Source organism: Pongo pygmaeus, chromosome X (genome assembly GCF_028885625.2).
Source record: "Pongo pygmaeus isolate AG05252 chromosome X, NHGRI_mPonPyg2-v2.0_pri, whole genome shotgun sequence".
NCBI lineage: Eukaryota > Metazoa > Chordata > Mammalia > Primates > Hominidae > Pongo > Pongo pygmaeus.
Genome location: NC_072396.2, coordinates 73867730 through 73883662, shown reverse-complemented (window position 1 = coordinate 73883662; position 15933 = coordinate 73867730). Strand labels below are relative to the sequence as shown.

General features: G+C 38.0%; 1 protein-coding gene across 5 annotated transcripts in view; it reads left to right on the top strand.

The window, feature by feature from the left end:
* TEX11 (testis expressed 11) overlaps positions 1–15933 on the top strand; it is a 385652-nt gene that overhangs the window by 182767 nt on the left and 186952 nt on the right. For all 5 annotated transcript variants that reach the window (XM_054470766.1, XM_054470768.2, XM_054470767.2 and 2 more), the window contains 2 exons: positions 3135–3216; positions 5784–5862. In XM_054470766.1, the coding sequence (XP_054326741.1) occupies positions 3135–3216; positions 5784–5862 (161 nt within the window). The remainder of the gene's footprint in view (positions 1–3134; positions 3217–5783; positions 5863–15933) is intronic.

The window sequence follows — 15933 nt, the reverse complement described above, 5'->3', positions numbered from 1 at the left end:
CAGTATTATGGTGGGAGTGACCCGATTTTCCAGGTGCCATCTGTCACTCCTTTCTTTGACTAGGAAAGGGAATTCCCTGACCCCTTGCACTTCCCGGGTGAGGCCATGCCTTGCCCTGCTTTGGCTCACGCTCGGTGCACTGCACCCACTGTCCTGTACTCACTATCCGACATTCCCCAGTGAGATGAACCCAGTACCTCAGTTGGAAGTGCAGAAATCACCCGTCTTCTGCGTTGCTCACTCTGGGAGCTGTAGACTGGAGCTGTTCCTATTCGGCCATCTTGGCTCCAAACCAGGGCTTGCATTTCTTACAAGTTCCCAGATGGTGCTGATTCAGGGACCACCCTTTGACAACCATGCTATATAGTACTGAAAACAAATAAGTTTCATGTATCTACACGGATGAATCTGAAAAAAACATGATTTGAATGAAAGGAGTCACAGAAAAACTTAGATACATTATGATTCTGTTTAAGTGAAGTTCAAATGTAGGCAAAACTAAATAATTGTGTTGGCTAGCTTGAGCTGTTATAACGAAATACTATAAACTGGGTGGCTTAAGCAACAGAAGTTTATGTCTCACAATTCTAGGGACTGAGATGTCCAAGATCAGAATACCAGCCTTTTTGGTTCCTGGTGAGGGCCTTTGTCTTGGTTTGAAGATGGCCACCTTCTTTCTATATATTCATTTGGCAGAGAAAGAGAGAGAGAGAGAGAGATCATCTCTCATCTCTCTCATGTCTTTTCTTATAAGGGCGCTTATCCCATTCATGAGGGCTCAGCCCTCATAACCAAATTACCTCCCAAAGCCACCACCTCAAAATACCATCACATTGGGGATTAGATGTTCAATATATGAATTTTAGGAAGACACAAACATTCGGTCCATAGCAACTATATATTGTGTATATATAAAGAAAAGCAAGGGAATTACTGCACAAAATTCAGGATGTTGTTTACCTCTGTGAGGTGAGGAGGATGCCTATGGGTAAGGATACATTTGAGGCTTTTTATGTGGCAATAATCTGTGTCTTAACCTTGGTAGTGAGGACACTGTTGTTTGTTTTATTATTATTATGTAAACTATACATATACATTGCATATACATATGTTTATATACTCATGTGTGTGTATGTGTGTGTGTGTGTATGATACACTTCACACTAGAAATGAATACATTATCTTTAGAGCTTGCAAAATATCCAGATAGTGTTGTAATGCCTGCCATGATAGACAGAGCTTCAAGGGAGGCAGCATATTATAATGGAAAGATTATGTCCTTTAGAGTCAGAGAGATCTGAATTCAAATTTCAGCTCTACTACTTACCAATTGTGTGACCGTGGGTAAGTTACTTAACTTTATCTGACCCTACAAAACAAGATTCACGATACTTATCTTGCATGTTTATTGTACCTGGAGCCTGTTTCTCAGTAACTGGTGAAAAGAAAAAAATTAGCAAACAAAAATCTAAGGAAGGGAGCCGGGCATGGTAGTTCATGCCTATAATCCCAGCACATTGGGAGGCTGAGACAGGAGGATTGCTTGAGCCCAGGAAGTGGAGGCTGCAGTGAGCCGTGTTTGTACCACTGCACTCCAGCCTGGGAGACAGAGTGAGACTCTGTCTCAAATAATAATAAAAAAAAAACAGCCAGGCCTAGTGGCTCACACCTGTAATCCCAGCACTTTGGGAGGCTGAGGCAGGTGGATCACTTGAGGTCAGGAGTTTGAGAACAGTCTGGCCAACATGGTGAAACTTCATCTCTACTAAAAATAAAAAAACGAGCCAGATGTGGTAGAGTGCACCTGTAATCCCAGCTACTCGGGAGGCTGAGGCAGGAGAATTGCTTGAACCTGGGAGACGGAGGTTGCAGTGAGCCGAGACTGTGCTACTACACTCCAGCCTGGGCGATAGAGTGAGACTCCATCATAAATAAATAAATAAACAAACAAACAAGCCTATGAAGAATGAGAAATAACAGTGAGAAAAGTTACAGAGAAGACAAGGATTTTGATAGTAGGGGGAAAGCTGATGGATTTAGCAGGCAATCTTCATGACTTCTGAAAGTGTAGTTTTAAGAGACAACAAGGATGGACAATATACGGTGCAAATGTTTACAGAAGTGAAGACATGATGATAACAGAAGCAAAATGTCCATTATCTGGGGTTGTTTGGTAATGAAATCAGTGAAAATCATATCTGGAATTGTTTGGTAAAAAAAAAACCAGAATGTTAAATTTGTGTGAGAATAGCAGACTCAAGGAAAACAGATGTTGCCAAGATCTGGAAGACCTCTATGTCTCTGAAGATAAAAGGGAATTGAACCCAATACATTTCAACAAACCTACAGGAAAGATGGTAATGCAATAAATCAAAATTGGCAACTTCAATTTATTATTTGTACTAGTGTCATCTATATTTGCAAGCCCTTTTAATACCAGTGCTTACTTTCTCCAACTTTCTATTTTTAAGGCATCTCACATATGAATACCTGTAATTATGTACAGAGTATGGAGCTAATGAGTACAGTGTTCATGTAGGAGTTAATTGGCTTTGTAGAGAGAAAAGTTCTGTTCTGTGGGCCTAGACTGTACTTTTAGTCTTAGAAAATTGTTTAAAGATGTACCCTGTCAGGCAAAAGTGGAACGGGGAAGATCACAGGTGGCTTAGGGCCAACTAACAATGATTTAGAAATAACATTGTTATTAATGGTAAACACGACAGGCATATCTTATGGAAAAGACAATGCATTTTCTATTTTATTCTGCCATTGTTTGCAAAGGACCTTAGTTAATAAATCTCAAAAGAAAATAAAACTAGCTGGTTTGTGGTTTTGCTTACAAAGAATATGGCCTGAGATTCGTACAGTTTAAGTATTAATCTTGTCATTAAATGTTTGTCACTCATTGGAAATATTTACATGTTCTTTTCCATATATTATTTCATTTAGATTGAAAAAAATATTGGGAAATATCTTCAGGGATAGAACAAATGTTATGATATGATCTTCTGTAATTTCGATTTCCTTTGATTATGAGTTATCCCAAGGTGGTTAAATAAAGCAGGCAATTACTTGAAAATTGTCTTTTACATTCCACAATTTTAATATCATTGTGATTTCTTTGTTTAAAATAGGAACATTTAAATTCTACTGGGCTTTTCTTAAAAATGAAAATCCTCTTGAAAGGCGAAACATCTAATGAAGAACTCCTTGAAGGTATGATCTCTGTATGTGAAGAGCACACCATTTTGAAACATCACTACAATTTGTTAAATATAAGATCTTTTGTAGTATACTAACAATAGGTGTAATTTGATGGTGGCTGAGAAGGAAAATGATCACCCAGGAAAGGGAAAATATTGTCACCCAGGAAGAAAGAGAGAAAGAAGAAAAAATATTAGCAAATTTAAAAGGTGTTTAAAAAAAAAAAAAAAAAAAGCTGAATAAAAGCAATCAGTTTTCTTTCAGTCCAGCAGAGAACTGTAGCTACACAACCCTTCTGAAGTTGTCTACCACCATGAAGAAAGAAAGATTACCTATTAATGGGAAAAGCTTTTGTAATGCTGTGATTTTTATAATTACTTGTTTATAAACATTGCTATTTATTTTTCATAATTCTCCAAGGACCAGAATGTACACTGCACAAAAGTTGGTCATTGGGCAAGTCACTTAACTTTGCTTTGTTTCTTCATTTAGCAAAAGAGATATTATTATTATCTACCTCATCATGTTGTTTTGAGAATCTTGTGAGAAAATGTGTATAAAGCATTTAACACCATATCTGGTGCATAGTGTGCAATATATGTTACCTATTACTGTAGTTATTATTATTACTGTTATTACTACTATATGGATGCATTACATGAAGCAAAACTATGCACACTAGCCCTTAACATTTCAATTTTGTTTAGTCATAAAAATTATTTACTCTAATTCTTGTAATGTTGTACATGCTTTTTAGTAATCTTTAAGAGCTGCATTATTTGTACTATACAAAATTATATGTTAGTATAGTTACTGATTATCCAATATATAATAACAATTTGTTATAGTTAGAACTATAATTCAATCTGGCAGTAGCCCTAAATTTAGTGCTACTGAATCTTTTGGCGGCCTCTAGAATTTTAGCCAATCACCTAAGAGACCTCAGAAGCTCAAATGTATTGGGGATTCTGCATCTCTAGGCAACAGTATCACCTCAGCATACACAGGTTGAAAAATGTTAGAAACCAGGAAGACAACTCTACTTTTTTGCATTGGGGGAATAAACAAACCAACTAACCAACTAAAATAATACACTTACTCCAACTGAGACAACATAGGAAGACCAGAGAGATGATTGGAGTAACCAAGTTGAAGTATATTAGTTTGGGATGATAATTCCTCATGACAGTGTTTATCCAAATGTAGGTAAGAAGCAGAGTTTAAAATGAAATTGTTCTTTATTCACAGATTGTTTTTACTTAACTCAATCTAGATACTCCTGAAGTTGCAATGTCAGTCATAGTTTGATTACAGATTAGGAGGCTAACCCAAATCCAAGTTTTTTATATTTAAAAATACTAGATTTTGCGTTGAAAGAATATATGAAACTTGCATTTTTATATTCTGTTTGTTGCTTTGCTGGTGAAAATACTTTACTCTTAAAATGGTCAACCTAACTGCTGGCATTATTGCACTGATATTTTTTGTAGTAGAAAGATTGAAATTTAAAAATAAACATTTTTCATTATGAAAGGATAGCACATAATAATTTAAGACATTTTTGGAAAATACTAAAAGTTCTCATGGTCCTACCATCCACTAGAAGCTCCTTGACAGCACGAATTTTTGTTATGTTTTATCCACTGCTAGGTTCTCAGCACAAAGCACAATGCCTGGTACAGATAATATGCTCATTAAATATTTGTCAAATAAATAGAATCTAAACACAATCACTTTTAGAAATTTGATCACTTTTCAGTATTTTTTCTCTTAGTTTATTTTGCTTTTATTACAGAATTGTAACTATATAGTACATAAAACTTTGCTTTCTAATTTTTCACTTACTAATCTTATACATTTTTCATATTAGTGTATATTCATTTTTTCCACGTTATTTCATACTCAACAGTTTTAATGGTTGCACAATAGTTTATTGCTATCCTGTAATAGACAGTGTATACTTCTTTTCCATTATTATTATAATCTACACTGCTTTTAATATTTTTGTTCATAAATTTTCCCCATATTTATTCCAGGTGAGACTTTTCAGAAGCACAATTTCTTAAAGGGAATAATAATAGCAGCTGCCATTTATTAAATGCTTACTAAGTGCTAGGTTCTTTGCTATATAATTTCCATACATTGTCTCAGGTAATCCTCTCAACAACCCTGAGAAATTGGTGGTATATTCTCCATTTTACAGGTGACAAAACTAAGGTATAGAGAGCTTAACTTGCCTATGGCCATACAAGTAGCAAGTGGTTTCAAATTTAGATCTGTCTGACTTCAGATACCAAGCTCTCTACCCCAGTGTTCTTAGCATATAGCATTGCCAAGTTGCTTTTTGAAAGGATTGCACCAGATTACTTTGCTATCTGTGCAAGAGTGCCTGTGTCATGACACTCTCCAGCATTGGATGTAAATACTTTAAAAGAAGATTTTGATAAATTGTTAGGCAAAACATGGTATATGGCAAACATTTAGTAAGTAGATTTTGAATAGAGGAAAATTATTGAAAATAGCTAAGCTTCCTCAAAAATTAAACTGATAATAATTATTTCATTTTTTCATCTTGTTAGCTGTCATGGAAATACTACATCTTGACATGCCCTTAGACTTCTGTCTGAACATAGCTAAACTGCTGATGGATCATGAAAGGTACAGAATTGATTTCCCTTTCTCTAAAGACTGACAGTTTTTGGCTAGGCACCAGTGGCTCACACCTAGAATCCCAGCACTTGGAGAGGCTGAGGCGGGAGGATCCCTTGAGCCCAGGAGCTTGAGACCAACCTTGGCAACAAAGCAAGACCCCATCTCTACAAAACATTTTTTTGAAAATTAGCTGGCATGGTGGCATGTGCCTGTAGTCATAGCTACTCGGGAGGCTGAGGTGGGAGGATCACTTGAGCCCAGCAGTTCAAGGTTCCAGTGAACTATGATAGTGCCACTGCATTCCAGCATGGGCAACAGAGCAGGACTCTCCCAAAAATAATTTTAAAAATTTAGTCCCTCCTTCACAGTAGCCACATATCAAATCCAAATAGCTGCATGTAGCTAATGGCTGCCTTATTGGACATTATCGATTAAAAAAATTTCCATTATCACAGGGAAGTTCTATTGGGCAGCACTGTTTTAGACCCTGTATTTCTTTTAATGCAGACATTTAAAATAGCTCTTTTCTGGCAGCTACATCATATGGTTAATTTCCTGGACTTATGAAACTATATCTTTACAATATCAATTGCTCTTAATGCCTCATATCCTCCACTTGTATGGTTAAGAACCCATTAACCATACTTTATAAACTATTAAATTTCAGCCTGATTTTTTTCAGTTCTTCTGATCTTTGTGAATTTCAATTCTATCATGCAGTGTATTAACTATTCCTCCCAGTTTGTGTCATCTTCAAATTTGATATTGCCACCTGTCTTCATCTAATTCAGGGGTCTGCAAACTTTTCTTACAGGGTAAGATATAAGTATACACTTTGGGCTTGTGGGCCACACAGTCTCTGTCACAACTAGTCAACTCTGCCATTGTGGTGCAAAAGTAGCCATAGACTAATCATAAACAAATGTGTGTGGCTTTTATTCCAGTAAAACTTTATTCATAAAAACAAGCAGAGCAGCTGGACTGCAGGCCATAGTTTTCTAACTCCAGATAATTTGACAAACGGCAAAACTGAGGCCAGAATCTTCGTGGCAGCATAGATTCATCTCCAGGTTAACATCAATCCGTTAATCGATACTTTTTAGTGTACAATCACTGAACCTGTTATAAATCCACCTAATTATACAGCTAGATGACCTAATTTCCTTCATCTTGTTCACAAAAATTTCATGGAACTTAATTTTTATTTTTTAAAGTTTTGGTTGTTTTTATCCTTCCTTCTTCCAAAAACAATTTGAAGCTTCTTATATTCAAGTGTGTAATAAAGCTCTGAAAATTGAAATAGACAATCAAAACCCTGAAAAGGAGGAAGCAAACATACCAAACACAATGGCTAATATAGTTGCTGTGGTAGAGCATTCAATTTAATGGTAAGCTTTCTTGCAGCCAGGGAAAAGGGGCAATGTGATATTTTGTACAATTTTCATTATTAAATAACAAAAGCTAACATTTACTGATACTTGCTTTGTACTAGGCACTATTCTAAATTCCTTACATTATAAATTGTGAAGTACCTCTAAGGTAATTTGATTAACCCCATTTTGCAGGTGAGAAAAATGAGGGCTAGATAGAAAAAGTAATTTGCCCACAATTGCATAGCTAGGAAGGAGCAGAGCTGGAATTTAAACATGTTTGCAGAGCTCACGCTTTTTATTACTGTAGTAGAAGGAATACATTCAATACTACATTCCAAGTCAATTAATCACTAGAAAAAGTTTACAAAGTGGTGGACTATGGGCTGGGTGTGGCGAGAGATGTGTTGCATATAGTTGAATTAGTTGCCAACATTTAATATTCAGGAAATTTCACATAAAATATGGTTTTCTTAAAATATATATACATATATATATATATGTATATGGTTTTCTGATTTCTCTTGAAAAAGTTGAAAAATCTGGAAACAATTGGCCGGTATTTCCACTAAGCAATGATCGGTTGGAGCTAAGTAGCAGTTGCCACCTTTATACATAGGGCATGTGTTCTCCAGTTTGTCACAGTCCCCAGAATTCCTTATTTACATCAAGTTGCAATTTATCTTTTTGTGTGTGTTATTATTATAGCAGATATAAGAGGAAAATAAAATATGGCACCCACATCTCCATCCAAAGTAGAATGAAAGCTAGACTGAGAAGATGTTGCAAGAAAATGGAAAGAATAAATTCCTTTCTGATAGAAGTAAAAAAGATTCTCGTGTGTTTAATATGCAAAGTGTGTTTGCATCAAGGCATACAACCTAAGAGCCCATTATAAAACAAAATATAGTAGAAACTACAACCAGTACATAGAAAATCTATGTAATGAAAAATAATTCAAGAAAAGGACTGAAATTTCAACTGGGTTTATTTTGGAAAGTGAATAAAATAAGCAATCCTGTTGTAAAATGCAGCTATGTAGTTATATATTAAGGGAAAAGATTGCCCAGGCATTAGCTCTCTTACAGATGACAACTTTGCAAAAAAGTGTCTACTGAGTCACACAATGTATTCTTTTTTTTTTTTTTTGTACCTTCTTTTTTTATTGTACTTTAAGTTCTAGGGTACATGTGCACAACATGCAGGTTTGTTACTTATGTATACATGTGCCATGTTGGTGTGCTGCACCCATTAACTCCTCATTTACATTAGGTATAGCTCCCAATGCTATCCCTCCCCGCTTCTCCCACCCCACAAAAGGCCCCGGTGTGTGATGTTCCCCTTCCTGTGTCCAAGTGTTCTCATTGTTCAGTTCCCACCTATGAGTGAGAACATGCGGTGTTTGGTTTTTTGTCCTTGCAATAGTTTGCTGAGAATGATGGTTTCCAGCTTCATCCATGTCCCTACATAGGACAGGGACTCATCCTTTTTATGGCTGCATAATATTCCATGGTGTATATATGCCACATTTTCTTAATGCAGTCTATCATTGTTGGACATTTGGGTTGGTTCCAAGTCTTTCCTATTGTGAATAGTGCCTCAATGAACACACTTGTGCATGTGTCTTTATAGCAGCATGATTTATAATCCTTTGGGTATATACCCAGTAATGGGATGGCTGGGTCAAATGGTATTTCTAGTTCTAGACCCTTGAGGAATCGCCACACTGACTTCCACAATGGTTGAACTAGTTTACAGTCCCACCAACAGTGTAAAAGTGTTCCTATTTCTCCACATCCTCTCCAGCACCTGTTGTTTCCTGACTTTTTAATGATTGCCATTCTAACTGGTGTGAGATGGTATCTCATTGTGGTTTTGATTTGCATTTCTCTGATGGCCAGTGATGATGAGCATTTTTTCATGTGTTTTTTGGCTGCATAAATGTCTTCTTTTGAGAAGTGTCTGCTCATATCCTTTGCCCGCTTTTTGATGGAGTTGTTTGTTTTTCTTGTTAATTTGTTTGAGTTCTTTGTAGATTCTGGATATTAGCTCTTTGTCAGATGAGTAGGTTGCAAAAATTTTCTCCCGTTCTGTAGGTTGCCTGTTCACTCTGATGGTAGTTTCTTTTGCTGTGCAGAAACTCTTTAGTTTAACTGGATCCCATTTGTCAATTTTGGCTTTTGTTGCCATGGCTTTTGGTGTTTTCTGTTGCATAGACATAAATAATAATGCCCAGTGAAGCATATTTATTTGTGGTGTCAATGAGAATTTTGATATGATAGAACTTTTGAACATAGTGCCTGTGTCTTAAGTTTAATGTATACTGGTCAAAATAACTTAAGTATGACTACAGAAGATATTTCTGCAATGGTTAACATAAGACTTGATATGAAACTTAAATCCAAAGTGGCAGAGTTTTTAAAGATAAAAAACTTCAGTGTATTAATTGTGTAATTCACCAGGAAACACTGTCCTAAAAAGATAAAAAATGAAATGTGTATATAGTAACAATATATGTATACCAGATATTCTTCTGTGGCTTCAACCGAGATTATTGCCTTTTTTCGATGAATTGGATGCACAATACAGTAGTTGCTTCTGCTTCTTGTAGATTAGGGGGCTTAGTTGTATGTGGTGTTGTCACAGGTTGGGTTGCCCTGGAAGCAAATTTTGAAATGGAGGTTAACCTGAAGATAATTTATTAAAGGTTTCTTTCAGGATCAACACCTGTGAGGGGAAGGGGATGCAGCTGGACTAATGGGAGAAGTTGGCCTAGATATAGTCAGAAGGCCTCAGCCTTACTTATTGGGAGCTCTGAAGCTGGGATGGTCCCTCCGAATTGTCCTCAGCTAAGGTCAGAGGGCCAGTCCTTATAGCCCAATGTTGACTAGTCTCTGTATGCCAGTTACCCTGGGAAAGAGAATGACCTTGGGTGTGGTAGCTTTTTTCAGCCTAGCGAATTCCTAAAGAGCAACTGGGGAATAAATACTTCAGTTCTGAAGGGGAATTTTGGGATGTAGTGCAGCATTTATGTCAGGTGCTGAAGATATATTTTTTGAACTGTTGAAAGAATTCAACTTGTTCATGTCATCCAAGGGAAAATCCCTGACTCAGTTCAATGACTGACCTTTTTGGTGAATATGATAATCCATATAAACACTCTGAATCTTTCTCTGTGAAAGTGCTCATAAGTAGTTACACAAATGTAAAATTTAATTCACGTGTTCTTAGTGAAGTCATTTTTTGGGGAAATGCTTTTGGCAAGGAATAATCTGGCTTACTTTTCTGTGCTGAAATTGGTGTCCAGAGATGGAAGTGATTACTTAAACTACGTATTCACAATTGTAGGTTTAAAGAGTGAATTCCAAAAAGGAAGTTTTCTGATTTCCAACATTGTGGCAGTTAAAAATATTGCCTATTTTGTCTTTTTCAATTAATTTTACTAATGTCAATAAAGAACTACAAATTGAAGAAATTGAACTGCACTGTAGTGTGGTACTGAATCCTAATTAGACAACTTTGGAATATCAGTATGTAGTAGGCATTTGCTGCTTTTGGCCATCCATCATTTTATTCATTCCACTTTCCTCTTGATACAGTACCCGAATTTCCACCTAAGTATCTGCTTCTCCGTATCAGCCCATGTGGACACTGACATATTGGTGTAGAAGAAAGGATTTTAGCTTTCTATTTACAAGTCAACAAAGTAATCAATTTCAAAGGAAACTTTGATAAATTATTTATATTTTTAGATTTCAAATTTAAAATATAGCTTCTCTTTTCCTACCTGTTCGTACTATGTGTTAATGTGCTTATACCATCGTTCAGTTAATGATAAAGTTTAATTACATATCTGGCAGTGGATTTTTTTACAGTCTGCTTCACTCATTTATGTTACATATTTGGCTTCTGTAGACAGTGTAGGAGGTTGCGTTATATAATGGACAATGCTTTTAGTAATTTTATAGCAAGAGCATAAATATATTTTACACAGCAAAGTTTTTTTTTTTAAGCAATGAAAGCTAAGCATGCAGAACATTAACTGTTAGAAAGTGAATGAAGTGGCCAGACGTGGTGGCTCACGCCTGTAATTTCAACACTTTGAGAGGCTGAGGCAGATGGATTGCCTGAGGTCAGGAGTTCAAGACCAGCCTGGTCAACATGGCGAAACCCTGTCTCTACTGAAAATACAAAAATGAGCTGGGTGTGGTGGCACACGCCTGTAATCCCAGCTACTCGGGAGGCTGAGGCACGATAATTGCTTGAACCCAGGAGACAGAGGTTGCAGTGAGCCGAGATCGTGCCATTGCACTCCAGCCTGGGCGACAGAGCGAGACTCCATCTCAAAAAAAAAAGAAAAGAAAGTGAATGAAGCTCTGTAATGGACTAAGCTAATGTAGTTCAGACCTAGTTTTCTGATGATCCATCTTGATGCAAGGATAAAATTTTGAGTATATAGGATGGATGGAAATACTATGTCTCTTAAGCGATCTTTTTTTTTTTTTTTGAAATTTCACCTTTTACAATCAAGCTTCATTAGGAGACAGAGAGCAAACAATTCCAGGTTATATACTTATTAGATCCTAATAATATCTGGTACTATTTAAGGGAAGAGCATAGGCTTTGGATTCTAGAAAAGCAGGTGAATGGCTTGATACTGTTATTGAATCATTTTTCTGAATTTGTTAGATTATACCTATTTACTCTCTGACATTAACATTTAAGTAAACTTGCAAAAGATAAGATTAATTGGAGGTGGAGCCAAGATGGCCGAATAGGAACAGCTCCAGTCTACAGCTCCCAGGGTGAGCGATACAGAAGATGAATAATTTCTGCATTTCCAACTGAGGTACCGGGTGCATATCACTGGGGATTTTTGGACAGTGGGTGCAGGACAGTGGGTGCAGTGCACCGAGCCTGAGCTGAAGCAGGGCAAGGCATCGCCTCATCCGGGAAGTGCAAGGCGTCAGGGAATTCCCTTTCCTAGGGGTGACGGACGGCACCTGGAAAATCGGGTCACTCCCACCATAATACTGTGCTTTTCCAATGGTCTTAGCAAATGGCACACCAGGACATTATATCCCGCGCCTGGTTCAGAGGGTCCTACGCCCACAGAGCCTCGCTCATTGCTAGCACAGCAGTCTGAGATCAAACTGCAAGTTGGCAGTGAGGCTGGGGGAGGGGCGCCTGCCATTGCCCAGGCTTGAGTAGGTAAACAAAGAGGCTGGGAAGCTCGAACTGGGTAGAGCCCACCACAGCTTAAGGAGGCCTGCCTGCCTCTGTAGACTCCAACACTGGCGGCAGGGCATAGCCAAACAAAAGGCAGCAGAAACCTCTGCAGACATAACTGTCCCTGTCTGACAGCTTTGAAGAGAGTAGTGGTTCTCCCAGCATGCAGCTTGAGACCTGAGAATGGACAGACTGCCTCCTGAAGTGGGTCCCTGACCCCCAAGTAGCCTAACTGGGAGGCACCCCCCAGGAGGGGCAGACTGACACCTCACACTGCCGGGTACTCTTCTGAGACAAAACTTCCAGAGAAACGATCAGGCAGCAACATTTGCTGTTCACCAATATCCACTGTTCTGCAGCCTCTGCTGCTGATACCCAGGGAAACAGGTTCTGAAGTGGACCTCTGGCAAACACCAACACACCTGCAGCTGAGGGTTCTGACTGTTAGAAGGAAAACTAACAAACAGAAAGCACATCCACACCAAAACCCCATCTGTTTGTCACCATCATCAAAGACCAAAGGTAGATAAAACCACAAAGATGGGGAAAAACCAGAGCAGAAAAACTGGAAACTCTAAAAATCAGAGTGCCTCTCCTCCTCCAAAGGAGCGCAGCTCCTCACCAGCAACGGAACAAAGCTGGACGGAGAATGACTTTGACGTGTTGAGAGAAGAAGGCTTCAGACAATCAAACTACTCTGAGTTAAAGGAGGAAGTTTGAACCCATGACAAAGAAGTTAAAAACCATGAAAAAATATTAGACGAATGGCTAACTAGAATAACCAATGCAGAGAAGTCCTTAAAGGACCTGATGGAGCTGAAAACCATGGCACGAGAACTACGTGACCAACGCACAAGCCTCAGTAGCCGATTTGATCAACTGGAAGAAAGGGTATCAGTGATGGAAGATCAAATGAATGAAATGAAGCGAGAAGAGAAGTTTAGAGAAAAAAGAATAAAAAGAAATGAACAAAGCCTCCAAGAAATATGGGAGTATGTGAAAAGACCAAATCTACGTCTGATTGGTGTACCTGAAAGTGACGGAGAGAATGCAACCAAGTTGGAAAACACTCTGCAGGATATTCTCCAGGAGAACTTCCCCAATCTAGCAAGGCAGGCCAGCATTCAGATTCAGGAAATACAGAGAATGACACAAAGATAATCCTCAAGAAGAGCAACTCCAAGACACATAATTGTCAGATTCACCAAAGTTGAAATGAAGGAAAAAATGTTAAGGGCAGCCAGAGAGAAAGGTCGGGTTACCCACAAAGGGAAGCCCATCAGACTGACAGCTGATCTCTCGGCAGAAACTCTACAAGCCAGAAGACAGTGACGGCCAATATTCAACATTCTTAAAGAAAAGAATTTTCAACCCAGAATTTCATGTCCAGCCAAGCTAAGCTTCATAAGTGAAGGAGAAATAAAATCCTTTACAGACAAGCAAATGCTGAGAGATTTTGTCACCACCAGGCCTGCCCTAAAAGAGCTCCTGAAGGAAGCACTAAACATGGAAAGGAACAACCGGTACCAGCCACGGCAAAACATGCCAAATTGTAAAGACCATCAAGGCTAGGAAGAAACTGCCTCAACTAACGAGCAAAATAACCAGCTAACATCACAATGACAGGGTCAAATTCAACATAACAATATTAACCTTACGTGTTAATGCGCTAAATGCTCCAATTAAAAGACACAGACTGGCAAATTGGATAAAGACTCAAGACCCATCAGTGTACTGTATTCAGGAAACCCATCTCATGTGCAGAGACACACGTAGGCTCAAAATAAAGGGATAGAGGAAGATCTACCAAGCAAATGGAAAACAAAAAAGGGCAGGAGTTGCAATCCTAGTCTCTGATAATACAGACTTTAAACCAAGAAAGATCAAAAGAGACAAAGAAGGCCATTACATAATGGTAAAGGGATCAATTCAACAAGAAGAGCTAACTATCCCAAATATATATGCACCCAATACAGGAGCACCCAGATTCATAAAGCAAGTCCTTAGAGACCTACAAAGAGACTTAGACTCCCACACAATAATAATGGGAGACTTTAACACCACACTGTCAACATCAGACAGATCAACGAGACAGAAAGTTAACAAGGATATCCAGGAACTGAACTCAGCTCTGCACCAAGCGGACCTAATAGACATCTACAGAACTCTCCACCCCAAATCAACAGAATGTACATTCTTTTCAGTACCACACCACAGCTATTCCAAAATTGACCACATACTTGGAAGTAAAGCACACCTCAGCAAATGTAAAAGAACAGAAAATATAACAAACTGTCTCTCAGACCACAGTGCAATCAAACTAGAACTCAGGATTAAGAAACTCACTCAAAACCGCTCAACTACATGGAAACTGAACAACCTGCTCCCGAATGACTACTGGGTACATAACGAAATAAAGACAGAAATAAAGATGTTCTCTGAAACCAACGAGAACAAAGACACAACATACCAGAATTTCTGGAACATATTCAAAGCAGTGTGTAGAGGGAAATTCATAGCACTAAAATGCCCACAAGAGAAAGCAGGAAAGATCTAAAATTGACACCCTAGCATCACAATTGAAAGAACTAGAGAAGCAAGAGCAAACACATTCAAAAGCTAGCAGAAGGCAAGAAATAACTAAGATCAGAGCAGAACTGAAGGAAATAGAGACAAAAAAAAACCGTTCAAAAAATCAATGAATCTAGGAGCTGGTTTTTTGAAAAGATCAACAAAATTGATAGGTCGCTAGCAAGACTAATAAAGAAGAAAAGAGAGAAGAATCAAATAGACGCAATAAAAAATGATAAAGGGGATATCACCACTGATCCCACAGAAATACAAACTACCATCAGAGAATACTAGAAACTTCTCTATGCAAATAAACTAGAAAATCTAGAAGAAATGGATAAATTCCTCGACACATATACCCTCCCAAGACTAAACCAGGAAGAAGTTGAATCTCCGAATACACCAATAACAGGCTCTGAAATTGAAGCAATAATTAATAGCTTACCAACCAAAAAAAGTCCAGGACCAGATGGATTCACAGCCGAATTCTACCAGGGGTACAAGGAGGAGTTGATACCATTCCTTCTGAAACTATTCCAATCAATAGAAAAAGAGGGAATCCTCCCTAACTCACTTTATGAGGCCAGCATCATCCTGATACCAAAGCCTGGCAGAGACACAACAAAAAAAAGAGAATTTTAGACCATTATCCCTGATGAACATCGATGCAAAAATCCTCAATAAAATACTGGCAAACTGAATCTAGCAGCACATCAAAAAGCTTATCCACCATGATCAAGTGGGCTTCATCCCTGGGATGCAAGGCTGGTTCAACATACGCAAATCAATAAACGTAATCCAGCATATAAACAGAACCAAAGACAAAAACCACATGATTATCTCAATAGATGCAGAAAAGGCCTTTGACAAAATTCAACAACACTTCATGCTAAAAACTCTCAATCAA